This window comes from Trifolium pratense, linkage group LG7 (assembly GCF_020283565.1).
Source record: "Trifolium pratense cultivar HEN17-A07 linkage group LG7, ARS_RC_1.1, whole genome shotgun sequence".
Classification (NCBI taxonomy): domain Eukaryota; kingdom Viridiplantae; phylum Streptophyta; class Magnoliopsida; order Fabales; family Fabaceae; genus Trifolium; species Trifolium pratense.
In genome coordinates, this window is record NC_060065.1 from 51,654,484 (window position 1) to 51,677,067 (window position 22,584).

At 31.6% G+C, this 22,584-nt stretch overlaps 4 protein-coding genes and 1 pseudogene across 4 annotated transcripts; 2 read left to right on the top strand and 3 right to left on the bottom strand.

The window, feature by feature from the left end:
• Window positions 1–419: 419 nt before the first annotated feature.
• On the top strand, window positions 420–4,094 carry LOC123894723 (probable aminotransferase TAT2). The gene is made up of 7 exons (XM_045944779.1): window positions 420–970; window positions 2,099–2,438; window positions 2,630–2,848; window positions 2,950–3,009; window positions 3,124–3,279; window positions 3,426–3,519; window positions 3,626–4,094. The coding sequence occupies exons 1-7, from the start codon at window positions 699–701 to the stop codon at window positions 3,739–3,741; spliced, it is 1,257 nt and encodes a 418-aa protein (XP_045800735.1). The 5' UTR covers window positions 420–698; the 3' UTR covers window positions 3,742–4,094.
• A 928-nt stretch (window positions 4,095–5,022) lies between these two features.
• LOC123894724 (reticulon-like protein B17) lies at window positions 5,023–8,160 on the top strand. Its single transcript, XM_045944780.1, has 8 exons — window positions 5,023–5,505; window positions 5,618–5,771; window positions 6,346–6,420; window positions 6,519–6,660; window positions 6,756–6,825; window positions 6,939–7,004; window positions 7,112–7,234; window positions 7,738–8,160. Exons 1-8 carry the CDS (start codon window positions 5,109–5,111, stop codon window positions 7,923–7,925), a joined length of 1,215 nt encoding a protein of 404 aa, XP_045800736.1. The 5' UTR covers window positions 5,023–5,108; the 3' UTR covers window positions 7,926–8,160.
• A 6,003-nt stretch (window positions 8,161–14,163) lies between these two features.
• LOC123896598 (protein RALF-like 20) lies at window positions 14,164–14,472 on the bottom strand. Its single transcript, XM_045946969.1, has one exon. It carries the CDS (start codon window positions 14,470–14,472, stop codon window positions 14,164–14,166), a length of 309 nt encoding a protein of 102 aa, XP_045802925.1.
• A 5,868-nt stretch (window positions 14,473–20,340) lies between these two features.
• Window positions 20,341–21,662, bottom strand: LOC123896599 (putative nuclease HARBI1). The gene is made up of 2 exons (XM_045946970.1): window positions 20,915–21,662; window positions 20,341–20,813 (listed from the first exon to the last, which is right to left on the bottom strand). Exons 1-2 carry the CDS (start codon window positions 21,660–21,662, stop codon window positions 20,341–20,343), a joined length of 1,221 nt encoding a protein of 406 aa, XP_045802926.1.
• A 45-nt stretch (window positions 21,663–21,707) lies between these two features.
• LOC123896600 lies at window positions 21,708–22,584 on the bottom strand (annotated as a pseudogene).

Here is a 22,584-nt window from a genome sequence, read left to right on the forward strand (position 1 = left end):
ATTATCAACTCTTCTAATACACCTCTTATTGGTGACATTGACACATATCAAAGGACTATTATGATTATTTTCTTTGCAATTATTGATATGATTGATGGTACTATTTTTACATTCTAGACTTCTATTCTATGGTCACTAATTTTTTAGTCATAAAGTTTATCAATATTACTGCTTGTAAAATGAGAGAAAAGGAAATGTATTTATTTTAAAAATATAACTGTATTATTATTTTTTATCAAATAGTCTAAGATTAGATTCATGCACTTTAAAGTAGAAAAATGAAAAATCTCATATTGGAACTGAGTCAATCGACACATGCATATATATCCTTGAGAGTTGTACTTACAAGACTATAACTTTATTATTTTAATTTTTAAAAAGCATGTTTTAAAAGTATACACATTCCTTGTTTTCAAAGAGGAAGAAAACAAAAAGTGACAAGAGCACTCATAATCATAAAAACTAATTGTAATTTTGTAGAAGCGACGTAAAATTACGTGTTTATAAGATGTGTCACACTTTATAGTTTATGCAAAATTACAGTAGACCGCCGTGATTCTAACAAGATACCAAACATTTACGTAAAGTGATAAAACACAAGTGGAGTTTGTCTTTATTCATTCACACTAGCCAATTGCCATTTTTCTTCTCTACTCAATCACTTAACTCCTTCTTCATCACTTGTTGACCAATCTCAAATGGAGAAAGAAAATGGTGAGAAGTGGAAGTTTCAAGGGAACAAAGGGTTGAATACTACATCTGTTTCTGTTAGAGGGGTCTATAACATGCTTATGGACTCTATCAACAATAATGATAACAACAAAACCTTGATTCGTCTCTGTCGTGTAGATCCCACAGATAATCCACTTTTTAGAACTACTCCAGTAGCTCATGAAGCTGTTGCTGCTGCAGCTCAATCTTTTAACTTCAATTGTTACCCTCCCACTGTTGGCTTACCTGATGCAAAAAGGTTAGTGAAATAATGACTGTTTCAGCTTATTTACTGATATAAACACTTGTGAGATTGTTTGCGAGAGCTTAAGCAGGTTTATGATATTTCCATAAATTCGTCATGATGGAAATACTTTGTTGTACTTTTTGTCATAGAAATAGCTTATACATACTAGGACAAAGAAGTAAAATTTTAGAGAGAAAATTGGGATAGTATCACAGTAGAAAAGATATAGTTGAATTTCATCTTAGATTGTTTGAGCATGTATTGTTAGAAGTCCTACACTGGCTAGAGATATGGCAATGGAGGATTGCACTACCCTTGTAAAAGTTATCTATGCCATATCTCTAACCAATGTGGGACTTCTAACATGTATAAAGTAGAAATGTAGATTTAGTAACGAGAGTAGTACTAGTTAGTCCAATCTCTAGATGCCGACGAAAACCATGAAAAGTTATCATCCGTGCAGCCAAGTACCCGCCTCAAGGATTTAAATTGCAGACCGCATCACATGATGCACCTGCAATACTATGGTTGTGGCAGTGTTTGCAATTGCGTTGGGCCACAATTGTAGTGTGATTGGTAATTGATGCAAATTGTGCTGATCTGGTGTTGCGAAGCTGCACGAGGTGCAACATATCTTGCACTAGGCGCAGGCAACAGACTTGAAATCTCGCTTTTTGCTTCATTCCGCGCAAGGCGCAGTACACCCTGCGCTAGGCTCGGGCAGCAGTGTTAGGAATCTTTCAATTTTCTTTGAAATTCTTCATATAATTGGCTTGAAATACCTGTTTTTCTGAATTATGCATTTAATTCTTCAACTTCTTGCAAAATCACCTAAAGCCATGTCTAAATGACTCGAATTGACTTAAAAGTAATTAAAAACGACACAAAAATGGCCCTAAAAACATCATATGACTGGGTGTCATCAGTAATCATGGAAAAAAACCGCATTGCAACTCCATAGTGGCAGCAACGTAGTGGATGCAAATGATCATATCCGAACTAATTAAGACCACCATGTAGTGAAGGACATCCAGTTTTTAAGCTAAATTGGAGAGTATACTATACTACATTCCTTGCAATACTAATCTTTTTAACAGGTTTGTATTGATTTGGTAACATTCTAAACTTCCAAAAACACAGGGCTATTGCAAATTATCTTTCTTCTGATCTTCCATACCAGTTATCACCAGAAGATGTTTTTCTCACTGTTGGCGGAACACAAGCTATAGATATAATCTTACCTGTTCTTGCACGTCCTGGGGCCAACATTCTCCTTCCAAGACCAGGCTACCCACAATATGATTCTCGTGCCGCTTGTTGTCAACTTGAAGTTCGCTACTTCGATCTTCTTCCTCAGAAAGGTTGGGAAGTTGACCTTGATTCCCTTGAAGCTATGACAGATGATAACACTGTTGCCATGGTCCTCATAAATCCTAGCAATCCATGTGGGAATGTGTTCACATATCAACATTTAGAAAAGGTATACATGTATAGACATAGTAATATATTCGAATTTTAGAGTTTTCATAAATTCGAAAGATTAAATTGCTCGATGCTTGCACAATTTAAAGGAACAAAATGTTCATCTACTCAATATAGTAATTTAGTATATAATCTACAATCTCCTTAGAGTTGGAATCAAAATGTGAACATTGTTCAGGACTGTTGTAGGTTGCTGAGACCGCAAAGAAACTTGGAATTTGTGTAATTTCTGACGAAGTTTATGCTCACGTGGCGTTTGGAAACAATCCATTTGTTCCCATGGGAGTGTTTTCATCGATAGTTCCGGTTATTACAATTGGTTCCTTGTCAAAAAGATGGTTAGTTCCTGGTTGGAGAACTGGTTGGATAGCCACATGTGACCCCAACAAAATTTTCCAAAAAACTGGGGTTAGTGATTTATTGGCTAAAATGCACTTTTAGCCCCCTAACTTTCACAAATTTGCGATTTTGGCTCGTTAACTTTCAGAATTGTTTTTGTTCTTTACCAGATAGTGAGAAATATCATCAGCTATTTGGAGATCACTTCTGACCCTCTAACCTTTATGCAGGTAACCAATTTTCTAGCATAAGCAAAATACAAAGAGTAACAAAAAAATAGTGTTATAAAGTTTGTTTCTTAATACATGTATAATTACAGAAACTAATTCATTAGAAATTTGCAGGCAGCAGTACCTCAAATTCTTGAGAAAACAAAAGCTGAATTCCATTTAAAAAATCTTAATATGATGAGGGAAGCTGCAGACATATTTGATGATGTATGTAAGGAGATTCCTTGCTTGACATGCCCTCACAAACCAGAAGGAGCCATGGCTGCTATGGTAAGTGACAATGATTTTAAATTGCCGTTGCAGTTACGTTGTAAACCTTTATATTGTGGTCTCATGCATACAAATGAGGCCGCAATTGCAGTTGTGATGTCATTGTTGAGACCTCTAAAACTGTTAAGAGTAAATTGAATGAGCAGGTAGAGATTAATTTTTCTCAAGTTAAAGGCATTATTGATGATGTGGATTTCTGTGTCAAATTGGCCAAAGAGGAATCTGTAATTCTTCTTCCGGGTATGTAAGAAAAAGTTTTCTAGTCATCTTCATCAGAATCTCGGAATTGTTGATTTCATAAACAAAAAGTCATGATTATTGATGTGTATATATAATATTTGTACAGGCGTTACTGTTGGACTAAAGAATTGGCTTCGGATTAGTCTTGCTGTTGACCCTTCTGATCTTGAAGAGGGCCTTAGCAGGTTAAAAGCATTCAGCCTTCGGCATGCAATTAGTTAATAGGTCTTATGATTTGGTAGGTACGCCCCTCGGCGTCTCTATCTAAACCTTCAAAGTAATAAGGTGTCTATTTGACTCATTTTTAATCCGAATGTGAGACTAATAACTCACACTTTGAGTTCTTTCCATCAAGTACAAGTATGATACAACTCTCATAAATATGACCGATGATATTTGCACCCTGGACCAACCAACAAGTCAAATGCCCTGCCCAATTGTAAGGGATTTGGATATTACGTTGAGTGTCTGTTGTACTGAATATAAGTCGTCCGATCTTAAATGAATGGTAGAGATTGTTTAAAATAAAGGTATAATGTAAACTGTTTGATCCCCAAATCAATGGGTTAGATCCATTATAGTGTGCAACTGTTACATTTTCTACCGCAGATGATTCTGGTCCCAATTGTAAGAGCTCAAAACCATTAAACGATCATGACACTATCTCTAAGACCTAATCAAATCCTTACGATATTGAATATACAGATCACCTCTTTTGTTTATCACTCATTTTAGCTCATTCTTAACCAATGTATAATTAATCACTCATGCTTAAATTTATAAAAGTAATACTTTGCATAAATCATGCTATCATCGTAGTCTTAAAAATGAAACGTCGTTGAATGTGGTTAGATTTTCTAAGGGTTTTTAAATACTAGTTTATCGTAGACTATTTATGAATGTGGTTCACCGCAGAATTCGCCTTAAATAGAGGTTTTTTTTTAAAAAAAAATTACCATCTATTTCAAGATAGTTAATAGAACATTTGTTATGCTGGAGTTCCAATTTGAATCTACATTTATTCGTACTTATGGTGTGTTATGCTTGCTACTAGGCTATTTGAGAAAAAAAAAATTAATAAAATAAAATTGTAGTTACACACTCTCGTGCAAATTCAAAGAGAGCTCCCAACTTTTTATTGGAAAAAATTACCATGCTAGATTTGATCTCGTTACAACAAGCGTGAACGGAAGAGATTAAACTCACAATAATATAGGAAATTAATATTTGAATTTCAATTGAATGAAATGAAGAAGTACTTTATTTATTTTATTTTTGTTACCATGACATTGACACGAAATTTTCACCATTGTTAGTAATGATTAATCTCGATACACATGAACTAGAAATTGATTGGACCAATTCATTGTTTGGTATATTTAATTTTAATATTAACAAAAACAGTTATAAACTAATTAAAAAATTAATTAATTAAAAAGGAAAAATAAACAAAACCAGTACATCATTGATTTCTCCAACGGCTAATAAACCCAAAAATCAATTCAAATTGAAGGAACAATCACCACTCTCTGAAAAAGCTCCTCCTTCGTTTCTCATCTCAAAAACACTCTTCACTTCTTCCACCACTAATGGATTCATCATCTTCACCGCTTCCCATCATCACCACCGTTAAACCAATCCAAAACCCTCTTCCTCTCACCCCCATCGAATCCCCATCACCATCCCCATCACCTTCTCCTCTGAAGAAATCAAGAACACGCCTATCCGACCGTCTTGAAATGGCTACCGACGAGTCTCCGGAACCATCCGCAGTAAAACGCCGTGGCAGAACCAGAACCACTCAAATCAACAATGCTAGAAAACCAAGGAAACCAAGATCATCCGAAGCTGAGATTCGAGAAGAGAATAATAAAGATGCTGTTGCTGTAACTGGATTGATTGAAGAAATTGGAAAACCTAGAAAGAGAAAAGGTCGACCTAAGAAGGAAAAACCTAATTTGGTTCAACCTTCAATCTCATCTCCAAGTATGCATAATATTTCCCATGAGGCTATGCTTATTCGAATTTGAAATTAACTATCTTTGATTTTGATTTTGTTTCAATGAAACCCTAATTTATTTATTTTTTGTGTGTGTAGGAATTGAAGAAGAGAATGGAGTTGATTTCGACCGAATTGGGCAGCTGGTGAGTGATTTGGTTATGTGGAAAGATGTTTCCAAATCAACATTTTGGTTTGGGATTGGTTCTCTTTGTCTCTTATCTTCATGCTTTTCTCAAGGTTTCAATTTTAGGTATTGCAATTTTTCTTATAACCTTTTAATTTATTTTTTAGTTAACCTTCAATTTCATCGTTAAATTATCATTTTCTCTCTTATTTGGTCGTTTAAAATAGAAGAGACCGATAATTTTAGGGCTGACTTAATACATTTAGAATTCTCCCTCCTATAGACTAGGGGCCCAATTGGATTGACTTATGTTTGAGCTTATGCAAATAAATAAGTTTTTATATATTATTACAAGCTTTTCAATGTAGTTTATGAGAAAACAACTTATAAAAATACAATTTTTGTTACTAAAATCTTATGAATTAACATAAAGTTTATTTATTTGCATAAGCTATTTTCATAAGCTTAAAAATAAGTCATATCCAAACGGGCCATAGTTATACCCGTTATTCATTGATCTTAAAAAGTGAACTTTGTTTATAATAGTGACAGGGAGGGACTAGTTTAGAGAGTATATTTATAGATTCCTATTGTTCAGAGACTAAATAGGAGGAAGCTTGATAGTTTAGGGACGGAATTGAATGTTAACTGTTTTTTCTTTAATCATTTTGATCTGAGGTGTTCATACTTGATATTTCAGCATTGTATCGGCCGTGTCACAATTGGCGATTCTCATTTTGGGTGTTTCGTTTTTGTCAAATTCAATTTCTCAAAGGTACTATTTTGTTTCAATAGATGGTGCTGTAATGTAATTATTCTCTAAACTATCTCTTTTATTGAGTGTTAGTGTATGATTTTCTGTTTGTATTTCAGTGAAACTGTTGAAGAGAAGTGTTATGTCAAGCTTAAAGAAGATGATGTTTTGCGTCTTGCAAGATTGATTCTCCCCGCTTTAAATTTTGCAATTTCAAAGACTAGAGTTCTGTTTTCAGGAGAACCCTCAATGACCCTTAAAGTAATCCACAAAGTTCTGATTCTGAAATTTATTTTATCTAATCAGATCCATATAATAATTGCTAACAAATTGCTTAAATCATTTTCTGGTTGCAGGTAATTCCTTTCCTTCTACTAGGAGCTGAGTTTGGCCACTTAATTACAATCAGAAGGCTATGTGCCATTGGTAAGGACATCATGAACTCTATCATCTATATAACCTTTTCTTTGAAAAGCCGATTTCCATTGTAGTTCAGTTCTTTTCATAGTTAAAATGCTAATACATATACATACAAACAGGTTTTTTTGTCAGCTTCACTGTCCCAAAACTTTATTCTTGCTACACTAGTCAGATAGACAAGAGAGGTATGTATGACTTCATGAGTACGCCGACTTATTGGAACTTTTGTAGGTATCTGTCTATCCACATTTTGTGCTCAATAGTTGAAAGCTTGTGTTTTATGCATATGCAGCTGAAGGTTTGAAATTATTGCTGTTGGATACATGGTGTGCTTGCACTCACAAGAAGAAAGTGATGGCATTCATACTCTTGACATTCTGGAATCTATCTTCAATCAAAACTCGAATCTTTACAGGTAATATATGCATAAGCAATTATAACATAATAAACTCGGATATAATTTATACTATTTCACAGCATTCTGCAAAAATGTCCTAGTTAGTTGTTATTTAGTGCAAGCAAAGATAACCATGTTTTTCTCTTCTGCCACACATTATGATCTCATTTATTTAACTAACACCTGATACTCTCTTAGCACAAGGCGCTCCTAGCACAAATTTCTGTTCAACTTCTTATTTTTTGCGCTACGACGTTCTTGATTTCCTCAATATAAGACAATGTGTTATATATTTGTTTTGATGTTACATATTTGTGTTGAAATATATTCTGCAATTTCCCGAGTTTCATCATCATTATGTTGCAACCGAGGGGTGGTTACTGCTACTATGAATCGTAAAATCCTAGTTATTTATTTATGGACAACTAATTTTGCATATATGAATTTAGAACCTTTGTGATATTTATATGGATTTAGAAAGTTTGTAATGGTTGATTCTTATGATATGATTTTGCTTGCAGCTTTTATGTTGCTGGTATTATTCAGATACTTAAAGCAACATGTTGTGCAGCAATTACAAGATGGAGAAGCACAAGTAGGTGGTGAGAAGGAACAACAAAAAGAATCAGTGGTGGCGGCGGAAACAGAAGAAAAGGAAACTCAACTAGCATTAGTGGTACTTAACTCAGATTCAAAAAAGGAGAGTTAATATGAGTTGGTGGTTCGATCACAAGGCAGCGGTACGGAGTGAGAGAATATGTCTTTTGTTCCCGATGAATTCCTCTTGCATGAGGAGAAAATATTATTGTTGGTATACGAGATAAAATCCATCTCGTGTGTGTAATATACCGACATTGATTAGTCATGGCTAAGCAATTTTAGATATATAAAAGAAATCTGGAATGAGAGTTATAAGAGTTCTGTTTACAGTGAAAATGATTACATTAAACGAATTTTTTAAATGAAAATGTTTTTTAGAGGAACATGATTACATTAAATGAATCAATATATAAGTGATTTATTTATGAATGGCAAAGATTACATTAGACGTACACATAGGTGAACGTTTATTTTAGAGGAACATGATTTTGGCAACAACTTGTATCAGGCATGCAATTTTCTTGGTAAGTTTGGAACTGGAATTGGAAAACGAACAAATTCTTTTTCTTCTTCTTCCTCCTTTTCGGCCGATGGACCTCCGCGACACCTCAATGCTGCCTCACAACCTCTGTGATATGGATTAGCTGGATGTAATTTGCAAAGTTCAGGATGTTTTGGGCTGCATCCAGGATTAATGTCACGTCCAATTGCTCCATAACCGATATGTTTTGCCTCAACATCTTGCTTAAAAAATGTACAAATCAAAAGAGCACTAAGAAACACAACCAACATTGTCTTTGCCATTGCTAAAAATAATATATACGAAGTTGGTGATATTAGTTGGTCACAACTTAATTTTCTTTAGGATATGCATGCGTTTAAATAATAGTTTTTTCACTCTATAATTAGTCATTTGTAAAATTATAGCTACTAACTAAATATAGTCCAAATTATCTGCAAAGATAACATCCTCTAAACAGTTTTACCGTGAATGAGATTCTTGGTTGTCCGAAAGAATTGGCACTCATATGTTAATAAAATGGTTTATTTTCTGATAATTTTTGTTAAACCTGTATTTATACTCATATATATTATTACGAGCATCAAATATTTTTAGTGATTTACAAGGGACCTATCATTTTACTCATGTATGAATAAAATTGTCTATTTTTTGTTAATTTCTACTAGGCTTATATTTATATTCATAGTACATTTGTAAAATACTGGTGTCATGAATACTAAGTGCGAAATCTTGAATTGAAAGTTCTGAAATTAATAAAAAAAAAAAATTAATTTTTTTCACCACCAGTATTCGGCCCACTTGACCGCCTAATTTGGTTCGAGCGTCAGTTCTAGCATCAAGTGGTTTCAGCCCCCTCTCGATCACAAATGCGGGGGGTCAAACTGTGGTTCTCCCTATCAAGTTCAGCGACAATCAGCACTTGACCAACCAACGATCGGTTGAAAGTAGTAGTAATAATTAGATAGTGCTATTGTAAAAATTGTATTAAAAATTGAGTTGGTCAAATATTTTGAAATAGATATCTCAAATTTCGTCTTTAATCCCTATAATTTTTTTTAGCAAATTTTAATCTTCCAAATAATTTTCGTCACAACTTTTGGTCCATGCTTTTAAATCAAGTTATTTGTATCCTTCAGAATTTTGAATTTTTTCACTATCATGTTTAGTATATTATAGAAATCTCTCTAGCAACAATCAACTCATATGTATCATTTGAATTTTTTTTTTCTGTTGTCCTGTTTAGTACATTATAGAAATGTTTTTTACAACATTTTAACTTATTTTAAAAATGGATTAATTAAATATGAATTTTTATATTTTTTTAGTTTAAATTTTAAATTTTTTCCGTGGTCATCTTCTTTAGAGATGAATTAAATATGAATTTTTATGAATAACTAATATACACTAAACAAAATATCGCTCATAATAACTAATACATATTTTTATGAATAACTAATATACATCGACAAGTTGTCATTAATAATTTTTTTAAAAAAATAAATATTATACTAAGAATAAAATGTCGTTGATAAAAATTAAAATTAACTATTATATACCGGAAAATAAGTTGCTCCTATTGAAAAATCTTGGACATCTTGAAATGCTTGAGATAGAGTTTTCTGGAGTTGAGCAAATTGTAGCAATGGAATAAGGATCAATGGAACATAGCTTTCATTTTCCTCAAGTGAATAAATTGAGACCGAGTAGTTAGAGATGACAATTTGACCCATATCGAGAGGGTACCCGCAAAAATTACTCACAATGGGTAGGGTAAAAACCTGCATTTTGGGTACGGGCACGGGTATGGGTAATTACCCGCAAAAATGAACGGGTATGGGTGCGGGTACGGGTACCTTAGTACCCACCCCGCCCCATACCCGCATAATATATATTTATTTATTTTATTTATATTAGTATATTATAATATATGTAAAACAATTTAAAACAATACAACTCTACTAAACTATTACATATTTTTAATAAAAATGTTTATTTATAACATAATATAAAAATAATGTGAATATTTAACATAAATATGGACTTTAACATAAGGTTAGTAATAATTTTCTTTATAATTTTCATTAGTCAATATTAAAATCTTTAATTTTTTTTAATTCTATTAAAATTATATGATATTTTATGATTGATCAATTTATTTTTAGTAAAAATGTGGGTAACGGGTATGGGTATGAGTACCTAGGTACCCATAGGGTATAGGGACGGGGGCAAAAATTGTTACCCACGCGGGTATGGGAATGGGTACGGGTATTTTTTCAATCCGCGGGTATGGGGATGGGTACTATAGTACCCTACCCATACCCTACCCATTGTCATCCCTACGAGTAGTTTGACAAACCTTAACAGTGTGTTTGGATGAGAAAAATGTTTTGTGGTCATGGAATTGTTTTAGGGAATTCAAATGCTTTTGTATAAATTCCTCATTTGAATAATAAATTTGGAGAATTTTAAAAATGAGGGAATTTGTGGAGCAATTACAAGATGGAGAAGCACAAGTAGGTGGTGAGAAGGAACATCAAAAAGAATCAGTGGTGGTGGAAACAGAAGAAAAGGAAACTCAACTAGCATTAGTAGTACTTAACTCAGATTCAAAAAAGGAGAGTTAATATGGGTTGGTGGTTCGATCACAGGCGGTACGGAGTGAGAAAATATATCTTTTGTTCCCGACGAATTCCTCTTGCATGAGGAGAAAATATTGTTAGTATGCGAGATAAAATTCATCTCACGTGTCTAATATACTCACGTTGATTAGTCATGGCTAAACAATGTTAGATATATAAAAGAAATTTGGAATAAGAGTTATAAGAGTTTTGTTTACAAGTTTACGAGAAAACGAATTTTTAAAGTGAAAATGTTTTTTTCTTTTCTTTTCATGATTACTTATTAGTTAGAGATAAATTTAGAAGGTCTTCATTTTATGGAGATCAAAATCATATTTAACAATGGCAAAAATATACATCAGATGTTCATCTTACATAGGTGTACGTTTGATTTTAGAGGTACATGCATGATCTTAGCAACTTGTATTAGAGAAGCACATTTCTTGGTAAGTTTGGATTTAGAGAAGATTATATGTTTTCCTCCTTAATTTTCAGCCGCCGCACCGCCGCGACACTTGTTTTCTTTCTCACAACCTCTTGTATATGGATTAGCTGGTTTATCTTTGCAGTTTTCAGGATGTGTTGGGCTGCATCCAGGACCTCTGTCACGTCCCATTGCTCCATAACCAATCTCTTTGGCCTCAACATGTTGAGTAAATAGTGAGGAAATCATAAGAGCACTAAGAAACAGAACCAACATTGTCTTTGCCATTTTGCTAAAAATAATATATATGAAGTTGGTGATATTTTTATTTTTTTTATTAAGTAGTCTAAGGTGAAGTTAGTAATATTTATTGGTGACAACTTAATTTTCTTTAGGAGATGTATGCGTTTAAATAATACTTTTTTTATCACTCTATAATTAGTCATTTGTAAAATTATAGCTACTAACTAAAAATAGTCCAAATTATGTGCAAAGACAACAACCTCTAATCATAGAAATTCAAGGAGATTCTAATTAATTGGTCACAAGTGTTTTCTTGGCAAAGTGAAAATTAATTACCTAATAATAGTTTAACATGCGGTTTAGAGTGTAACTAAATCATTATTCTATCATTATATCTTTTATTTCACACTTTTTAATAATGTTATCTTAAAATACTACGTACGTAGTATGTTGTGTTCATGTATTTTCTCTTAATCATTTTATTTTTTCATTTTAGATTTATGTACTTGTTTTAAATTCCATGAAAAACAGACGCTGAAAGACAAATTTTGGACGCTAAGAGTATTTTAGCATCAATTTACCGTCCAAAAAATTACCAAGAGTAAAAGTTTTAATGCTAAACACTAGCGTTCATGTTGACACCAATTAGAATTAGAATTAACAAAAATGGACGCTAAAGCTGAAGCTAAATATGTATCCAAAAGCTAGCGCTAATTAGCTTAAAATTTGTGAACGCTAAGAACTTTATTTTTAAATCGGGTGAAACCGTAACGAGTTAAAAAAAAAAGCCTTCTTTAATAATTAAAAAAAAAAAATGTCTATTTGTTTAGTGATTCCTATGGGACATATTATTTTACTCATATATGAATAAAATTGTCTATTTTTTTTTTAATTTCTACTAGGCTTATATTTATATTCATAGTACATTTATAAAGTATTAGTGTCATAAATACTACAAAATGTTGAATTGAGAGTTCTGAAAGTAGTAATAATTAGATGATACTATATTGTAAAAAATTGTATTAAAAAGTGAGTAGGCCAAATATTTTAAAATAGATATCTCAAATATCATCTTTATTCCTATATTTTTTTAGCAAATTTCAATCCTCCTAATAATTTTCGTCACAACTTAAACTTTTGGTCCATGCTTTTAAATCAACTCATGTTTATCATTCAAACAAATTTTAAAAAAATTCTGATGTCATGTTTAAAAATGGATGAAAATATCAATTATTATATTTTTTGTGCTTAAAATTTTTGAATTTTTTCCGGTGTCATCTTTAATAGATTATAGAAAAATCTCTCTTTTTATTTAGCGATGAATTAAATATGAATTTTTATGAATAAATAATATTTTTTTATGAATAACTAATATGAATTTTTTATAAATATTCGACATATTAAATTTACTCTATTAATTTTTTTGCATTATCTTAATAGAAAAAATGTAAATAAAAATTAAAATGTTATTCGGCATGTTATATTTATGTTGCATTATCTTAATATTCGACATGTTATAATCTACTCTATTACTCATATGATAAAATTTAAATGGCATGTTGTTGGAAAAAATAGGCGTAGAGAAAATAAAAAGAACATAATCTCAATACAAGAATATAACGTGGAAATTTCAAAATCGGAGGAAAAAATCTTGACAGTTATCAAAATCGACAACTGAAAAATAAACATTATGTGAAAATTATTATAACATATAAACTTCAGTCTCACCCCATGACCTCAATACACACGCACTCCAAAATAAATATTTGAACTACATATCAAATACTCTAAAACAAAAGCATAAGAGAGAAAAAAAAAAAAAACAAATATAAACTTCAAGTGTTTTTAGGTGTGTTGAAATAAAGAGGTTTCTATATATATAACATTGAGTTCCTTTCACTTCTCTAAGAGCATCTCCAATGGTGATACCACTTTGGTTATCATACATTATTAACAAGTAGTCCATACAATGCCACAATGCCATGTAATATTTATGCAACTCATACATATTTTACTCCAATGGTGATACCACTTTTTGAGTATCATACATTAATGACAAACGATAATGTTTTGACATATATGAAAGCCTATTAAATGGGATTTATATACCAAAATTAAAAATAATAATAACATTAAATTGATGATACGGTACCTTATTTAAGGTACCGGTATCATCAATTTTGATACCCTCTGTGCCACGTCATGGAACTCCAATAATAAAAAAATTAAAGTACTGTATCATTACTTCATTAGTCTATGAAACTCTCTTAAATATCCTTATTGGAGATGCTCTAAGTAATGTGAATGTGAGACTTCACATTTTTGTGTGACAACTGTCAAGTGGCATAATTTTGCAAACTATATATTTTTACCATCAGACTGAAAACTTATAATTAGTCGCATATAAAATTTTACACAAATATAAAATGGAATAATCAATATATAAGTGGTTTATTGATGAATGGCAAAGATTACATTAGACGTACACATAGGTGAACGTTTTATTTTAGAGGAAAATGAATCTTAGCAACAACTTGTATCAAGGAAGCATTTTTCTTGGTAAGTCTGGAATTAGAATATGAGAATGATCTGGATCTTCTTCTACTTCTTCTTCCTCCTCCTTTTCGGCCGATGGACCTCCGCGACACCTCATTTCTGCCTCACAACCTCTGCGATATGGATTAGCTGGATGTAATTTGCAAAGTTCAGGGGTTCTTGGGCTGCATCCAACACCTCTGTCACGTCCAATTGCTCCATAACCGATAAATTTTTTAGCCTCAACATCTTGAGTAAAAGATGTACAAATCAAAAGAGCACTAAGAAACACAACCAACATTGTCTTTGCCATTGTTAAAAATAATATATACGAAGTTGGTGATATTAGTTGGTCACAACTTAATTTTCTTTAGGATATGCATGCGTTTAAATAATAGTTTTTTCACTCTATAATTAGTCATTTGTAAAATTATAGCTACTAACTAAATATAGTCCAAATTATCTGCGAAGATAACATCCTCTAAACAGTTTTACCGTGAAGGAGATTCTTGGTTGTCCGAAAGAATTGGCACTCATATGTTAAAATGGTTTATTTTCTGATAATTTCTATTAAACCTATATTTATACTCATATATATTATTACGAGCATCAAATATTTTTAGTGATTTACAAGGGACCTATCATGTAATTCGACATGAAAGTGAAACACAGGAAATGTAATTACCGGACACCAAGGTTTTAAATTGCGGACCGCATCACCTGATGCGGCCGCAATATTGTGGATGCGTAGGCACTGCAACCGCATCGGACCGCAATTGCGGTGTGAACTCAAATCACACGTGATGCCGCAACGCAACAGCATTTCACCGCAACACAACGGAGTTTTGACCGCAACGACCGCAACGGTTCTATCCAATATTCCTTTTCGTAAAAATTGAGAGAATCTCACCTTTATTTTTTCCTTTATGTCCTTTCATTTTAGAGTTTCTATCTTCTTATGTCTCAATGAGTTGTCGAGGAGATAACTAGATGAGTTGTTGTGTGAGTTCAATTAGTTGTTTCACCTAATATCAATATTCATCAATTTCAGCTTCCTTTGATCCTTTCCTCTTTGCATCACTGTGCTCTCTGCTGCTCTATGCCAAGGTATGTATTATGTAACTCTTCCCTTCCCTTCACTCATATTGTGTTTGGCTATGTGAAGATGAAAATTATGGATCTGAGGATATATTTTACTTTTAATAAAAGAATTGGGTGATGAAATTGTGTTTGTGCGGATAAAAAATTATTTCACGCCGCAACGGCCGCAATTGCATGCAGTGTCCGCGTTAGCCGTAATCGCAACACCTGCAACCGAACCACATCCACGACCACAACCGCAATTTAAAACCTTGCCGGACGCTATATGTGCTTAGAGGATGAGAAGATCCATTTGAGCATGTTAACACAAATTGTGTTGAGAGACCACATGGAACTTTGATCTGTAGATAATCCATAAAAGAAAATGGAACATAACTTGTTAAACACAAGAAACAACAATAACCTTAAGATCAACTCAGAAAAATGTAGTATTCTATTGAATAAATATAATGCACAAAATGAAAATTCTATATATATATATATATATATATATATATATATATATATATATATATAGGGAGCACTTCAAGTGAGAGGAGTGTTTTATTGTGAGAGATGAGAGGAACAAATATAAACCATCCGATCAAAACTAACGGTCTTGATTAAATGAGCTTCACTTAACTAATATACACTGCATCACTCTTTGTCTTCCGTTTATCCTGTACCGCACTTTTCTCCTTCACCCCTTTCTCCACTTTCTTGGATCTGTTAAGTAGTTTTTTTTTTTTTTTCTGAGCCATTGCTTCTCGAATTCATACTTCATGCATGTTGTTGTTCTAGCTATGCTTCTCAAAATCAAATGAAAGTTCTTATAACTGAATGTCATAATTTTGTTTTTGTTTTTCTTTTCAGAATAAAAATAAAATCACTAATTTTATTAAGTAGTTGTGAACATTAGAAGAACAAACATGTGAGAATTATCGGTTTGCCATGGATGCACCACACCACAAAAGAATAAACCAATCGTGAATAATTTAGGTACCCCAAAATCAATCCTTTTTATATTTAATTAAGAACAATCAAATTATTGTTATTATGATCAATTTGTTTATCGATTTGATTGGATAAAGAGGGATTTGATGTTGCTGTGTAAAAAGAAATTGTTGAAGATGTAGAACAAAAGCACCGAGAAATATGAAGGGGTGCAGTTTCCAAAAGATGGAAAAAAGAAAGATGAAGGGGTGCACGTGAATAGGAAAGGGTGTATTTTAATCTCATCCATTTATTTAGATCTAAGGGTCTATATTTGTTCCTCTCATCTCTCACAATAAAACACTCCTCTCACTTGGAGTGCTCCCTATATATATATATATATGTGTGTGTGCCTAAGTTGTTCATGCAAAACTGCCTTTAGAAAAATTGACATGGTTGTAGTTACCGTGTAGTTTTAATATTTAACATCTCATGTTACAAGATATGAAGATACTCTAAAATATTTAATGATATCTAAGAACATTGTGTGTGTGTGTGTGGTATCACGACCTCAATAGATTTTAGAACAAATATTAGAGATAGGTGCCAAGTTAGAGTTAAGTCTTCTAAGATTAAGCAGAAAATTAACTTACCGCATTTTATTTTGTTCTGGTCATTAGCAAAAAGCCTCACTAGCTCCCCCTGACAAAAATGAGAAGGCAATATTACGAGGATGCCCCTTATTGAGATAACTCGTAGACTAATGATGAACTATTAATTAAACACAAACTGTTTCCTTCATTATCACTTTAGCACAGAAGATGAAATCACTACAAACAACAATTCCATATAAAAAGATCCTTATCCCACTAGCTAGGACATTACATAATTTTCTGTTGCTATATATGTAATTTGAATGAATAATGATTCACATCTTTGTTTTCTAATTGCATTAATAGGAAATTGCATACGATATATATTTTAATAATATATTGCAATGCAATTAAAACAATAATATGATGCATCGTTCCATCTTTCGTTGCTTGCAATTCATTTTTGTCTCAATTCAACAACAATAAATTGTGTTAGTTTTTTTTTTAATATATTATTATTGTTTATTATTTATTATTAGAGTAACTCTATTATATATGAAATATGAAAAGGTTTTAATAGAGATCGTAAACTTTTCTTATAGAGTGTCACATATGATTGTTTGTGAGCAACTCAACCTTCCTTTTACTAGTAAAAGATAGTACATTTATAAAGTATTGATGTCATAAATACTACAAAATGTTGAATTGAGAGTTCTGAAAGTAGTAATAATTAGATGGTACTATATTGTAAATATTGTATTAAAAAGTGAGTAGGTCAAATATTTTGAAATAGATATCTCAAATTTCATCTTTATTCCTATATTTTTTTTAGCAAATTTCAATCCTCCTAATAATTTTCGTCACAACTTAAACTTTTGGTCCATGCTTTTAAATCAACTCATGTTTATCATTCAAAACTTTTTTTAAAAAATTTTGATGTCATGTTTAGTACATTATAGAAGTCTCTCTAGCAACATTTTAACTTATTTTAAAAATGGATAAAATATCAATTATTATATTTTTTGTGCTTAAAAATTTTGAATTTTTTCCGCTGTCATCTTTAATACATTATAGAAAAATCTCTCTTTTTATTTAGCGATGAATTAAATATGAATTTTTATAAATAAATAATATTTTTTATGAATAACTAATATGAGTTTTTTATAAATATTCGACACATTAAATTTACTCTATTAATTTTTTTGCATTATCTTAATAGAAAAAGTGTAAATAAAAATTAAAATGTTATTCGGCATGTTATATTTATGTTGCATTATCTTAATATTCGACATGTTATAATCTACTCTATTACTCATACGATAAAATTTAAATGGCATGTTGTTGGAAAAAAATAGGCGTAGAGAAAATAAAAAGAACATAATCTCAATACAAGAATGTAGAATGTAATGTGGAAATTTCAAAATCGGAGGAGAAAATCTCGATAGTTATCAAAATCGACAACTGAAAAATAAACATTATGTAAAAATTGTTATAACATATAGACTTCAGTCTCACCCCATTCTAAAACAAAATCATAAGAGAAAAAAAAAAGACAAATATAAACTTCAAGTGTTTTTAGGTGTGTTGAAATAAAGATATTTCTATATATAACATTGAGTTCCTTTCACTTCTCTAAGTAATGCGAGATTTCACATTTTTTGTGTGACAATGTCAAGTCACATAATTTTGCAAACTATATATATTTTTACCATCAGACTGAAAACTTATAATTAGTCGCATATAAAATTTTACACAAATATATAAAATGGAATAATCAATATATAAGTGATTTATTGATGAATGGCAAAGATTACATTAGACGTACACATAGGTGAACGTTTTATTTTAGAGGAAAATGAATCTTAGCAACAACTTGTATCAAGGAAGCATTTTTCTTGGTAAGTCTGGAATTGGAATATGAGAATGATCTGAATCTTCTTCTACTTCTTCTTCCTCCTTTTCGGCCGATGGACCTCCGCGACACCTCATTTCTGCCTCACAACCTCTGCGATATGGATTAGCTGGATGGAATTTGCAAAGTTCAGGATGTTTTGGGCTGCATCCAGGACTAATGTCACGTCCAATTGCTCCATAACCGATAAATTTGTTAGCCTCAACATCTTGAGTAAAAAATGTACAAATTAAAAGAGCACTAAGAAACACAACCAACATTGTCTTTGCCATTGTTAAAAATGATAATATATATGAAGTTGGTGATATTTAGTTTGTGATATTAATTGGTCACAACTTAATTTTCTTTAGGAGATGCATGTGTTTAAATAATACTTTTTTTTTTCACTCTATAATTAGTCATGTGTAAAATTATAGATAACAACCTCTGATCAGTTTTACCATGAAGGAAATTCTTGGTTGTCCGAAAGAATAGGCACTCTAAAGTGATTATGTGTAGGATGTGTTGTAAATTTTGAGTATATTTCAAAAATTTGAATTATAATGTGTTTCATAATTATTTCTCTATTGTTTTCATTTTTAATTGATTTTAATTTAGAAGATATTTTTAATGCTTTAAAGAAAATGTGCTAAATTGACTTTTACTTGGTCTACACATGAGTTGTGTTTCTGTTGATTTGTGTTAATCTTGTTTTACATTGTTTCACTTGTCACCTAGTCCTTAACGTGCACCAATTTTATAGCATCATCACTCCTTAAACTTCTCAATTAATTGTTATTATTACTTCTTTTCTTTTTTTTTATAAAAGTTATTCATTAGTATTATGTAACGGGTATTTTAACAAAAGGAAAGTGGATTATTTTGGAAAAAATTCTTTAGGATAATTTTCTGAAGAAAAATTATAATTTTAATCTAACTTCAAGTAATTTTTGTTTGGTCTAATAGTTTAGTACTTAAACTCACATTTGAAAAAAGTGTGAAATTTCAAGTTTAAACTCAAATTACTGTATATTAGCGTCTTTGAAACTAGTCTCATAGAAGGACACATGAGTTGGGATTTGTTGCTCTACCTTCCTTAATTATCTCGGATATCCGCCTCCTCTAAAAAAAAACGATTCACTTTAAAATGTAAAATAAATAATATTAACAGTTAATTATTAAATCAAAGGTTAATCATAAAATAGATACATCATAATAAGGCTCCGTTTGGCCCGGCTTTTTTATGGTCTAAAAGCTACTTCTTAAACAAGGTGAAAAGTAAGAGCTTTAAAAAAAAAAGTTAAAGTTGTTTGACAATTCTTATTTTTTTTAAATATTAAAGCTATTTTTAAGTTAAAAGTTGTTTGGTAAAATATTTTTATAATTTTCAATTTAGTGTGGTAGCATGATAAATAAATAAATAAAATGTTTAACATACAAAAATTAAATCCTCTGTGGAACTCTATATATTCAAAAACGTTACTTGTGTATATACCATGAATACAAAGGATTTAAGAACATTATGAGGGGAATTAATTTGAAGAGAATTTAATAATAGCAACCAATAATAATATCAAAAGAGTTTAGCAAATAGTTCATTATTTTATTTTTTTTGACGATGCAAACAGTTCATTATTAAAAACATGCATTATCTTGTTTAAAAATAACATAAATCATCATAAACTCAAATATTTCTACTTTCCATCAATGCAGCGCCTATTTGATTTCTAACTCTATTCATGTAGCCTCTATCTTGTACTCTTCTTGGATTATATAAACTCATTTCTTCATTTATATTTCTTTCTTCTTCGGGCTCGATAATATATCCAGATGCATCATCACATTTGTTAAATTCTTCATCTTCAACACCACATATTCGAATAAAGTTATGGAGTGCTGTTGTTGCAACTATAATCTTCTGTTGTTTGATTAGTGAAAATGGTCTCATATCACATAAGATATGCCATCTTTTCTTCCAAACTCCAATTGTTCTTTCAATGACATTTCTCAACGAAGAATGTACATGATTGAATACTTCATGCATTCCTTCTGCTTGACTGCCAACTCTAAAATCAGGAATGTGATACCTTTCACCCTTGTATGGTGATAGATACCCTTTCATGTTTGGATATCCAGCATCAACCAGATAGTACTTTCCTAAAAATTATGATAACTTCATTATTATTTTATATATGGAAAAATAATTTTGTAGATATATATGTGTGTTAAAATTTATTATAAAAAGAAGTTATGCATACCTTCAGGAGGATGAGGGAACACACTTTTCATTTCTTCAATCACTGATGAAAGGATATGAGTGTCATGTGCAGTACCAGGCCAACCAACAACAACAAAAGTAAATAACATGTCTAGGTTGCACACTAACATGACATTTTGTGTTGGATATCCTTTTCTACCAATATAACGAATTTGATCTTTAGTAGGAACAATGGCGGGAATATGAGTTCCGTCTATTGCACCAATGCATCCTTTAAAATGAGGCCAATACCTGCGATCGTTTTTTATTTTGGATGGAATTTCTGCAAAGTTAACATCTGGAGGCCTTACGATTTCCTTTGCTAATAAACATAAACTTTCCAAGACTTCCCCAAACTTTCTACTTATAGTCTCTCCTGATTTTCCAAATTTATTTTGAACATTTCGATTAGTCTCACTATGCGCACAAGTCCAAAGAAACATAGTAAGTGCTTCTAATGATGTCATTTCTTTAGATGGATGTAACCATCCTTTACTCACCAATAATTTTTCAAGTTTCAATATGGCATGAGTTTCCATCCTAAACATGTTATAACTTTCACCTGGAGTGTTAAGAGTTTCTCGAACCCAAGTCCATCCATGAGAATAAAGAAATCTATTACCTTGTTTCATCAAGTACTTCATATGATAGTCAAAAGCAATTGCTGCTGCTGCAAAACATATCTTATAAAATCCACATTTTCTTTTTTTAACTTTTCTCGAATGCTCATTGATTTGATTAGAAGACATCTGGAAGACAATTTGAAAAAAAAAGGCATAAATGTGAATACATAGTCGTTAAATAGTTCAAATCCATCAACATAAATATCAATACAAAATTATGAACTTAACATTCAAAGACAAACAAGAGAGAATACTAGATAAAATGACATTAAGAAAAATATCAACCCAAAACATAAAAGTAAATATAAATAGAAAAGTTTGTTGATAGTTGAACTTTAACCTAATTAATACTAGATAGTTTTTGTCACTCATACTTGTCTCACTTATACTTGTATAGAAGCCAGTCTACCAAAGCATTCGTAGAATCTTTTAAGGATATCAGTAGGATTCTATTACTTTCATCTTTAAGCATCTCCAAAGCATAACTAAATTGTTGACCATCCAAAAGTCCATCCTCCTTTACACTTTTCAATATTTTAACGCAATCAGGAATTGAGTATTGTCCATGAACATGAGAACTGGCCGCAATTTCAGCCTTCTCAACTTCATTATGACTTTCTGCTGCTTGAACTAATCGCTCGAATGTGTTTTTCATAGTTGTCGCAGTCCCAACCTTAGTCTTACCCCTTGTCCCTTTATCACCTATATCCGGTGAAACCTTTCTTTTCTTTTTTGATTGAGTATTTTCTACAAGGACAACGTCGTCATCATCAGATTCAAGATTCTCCGGTGACACATCATCAATAGTATTTTTGCCATCAAATTCACGTGGCACTCCTAAAGCCGGTGTCCATTGACATTGAGTTGTTGCCACAGTCTCCCCAAATATAAAGTCCAAATCATCACGAAATTCCAATCCTTAACATCGAAATTTTGCATATTTCACATTCTCCTGCGCAACCAGCAAGGATAAGAGATTTAGACAACAAGCATTTAGACACTATTAAACTAAAAAAAATACATACTCACAACAAGCATTTAGACACAT

What these genes read in the sequence shown, in the direction of transcription:
- LOC123894723 (XM_045944779.1), top strand. Translation starts at nt 699, where the DNA reads ATGGAGAAAGAAAATGGTGAGAAGTGGAAGTTTCAAGGGAACAAAGGG. An exon ending in ACCCTCTAACCTTTATGCAG is followed by an intron (nt 3,010 to 3,123) that starts GTAACCAATTTT and finishes AGAAATTTGCAG; the next exon opens with GCAGCAGTACCTCAAATTCT. An exon ending in ATCTGTAATTCTTCTTCCGG is followed by an intron (nt 3,520 to 3,625) that starts GTATGTAAGAAA and finishes ATATTTGTACAG; the next exon opens with GCGTTACTGTTGGACTAAAG.
- LOC123896598 (XM_045946969.1), bottom strand. Translation starts at nt 14,472, where the DNA reads ATGGCAAAGACAATGTTGGTTGTGTTTCTTAGTGCTCTTTTGATTTGT.
- LOC123894724 (XM_045944780.1), top strand. Translation starts at nt 5,109, where the DNA reads ATGGATTCATCATCTTCACCGCTTCCCATCATCACCACCGTTAAACCA. An exon ending in ACCTTCAATCTCATCTCCAA is followed by an intron (nt 5,506 to 5,617) that starts GTATGCATAATA and finishes TTGTGTGTGTAG; the next exon opens with GAATTGAAGAAGAGAATGGA. An exon ending in TCAAATTCAATTTCTCAAAG is followed by an intron (nt 6,421 to 6,518) that starts GTACTATTTTGT and finishes TTTGTATTTCAG; the next exon opens with TGAAACTGTTGAAGAGAAGT.
- LOC123896599 (XM_045946970.1), bottom strand. Translation starts at nt 21,662, where the DNA reads ATGTCTTCTAATCAAATCAATGAGCATTCGAGAAAAGTTAAAAAAAGA. An exon ending in GTTCCCTCATCCTCCTGAAG is followed by an intron (nt 20,814 to 20,914) that starts GTATGCATAACT and finishes CATAATTTTTAG; the next exon opens with GAAAGTACTATCTGGTTGAT.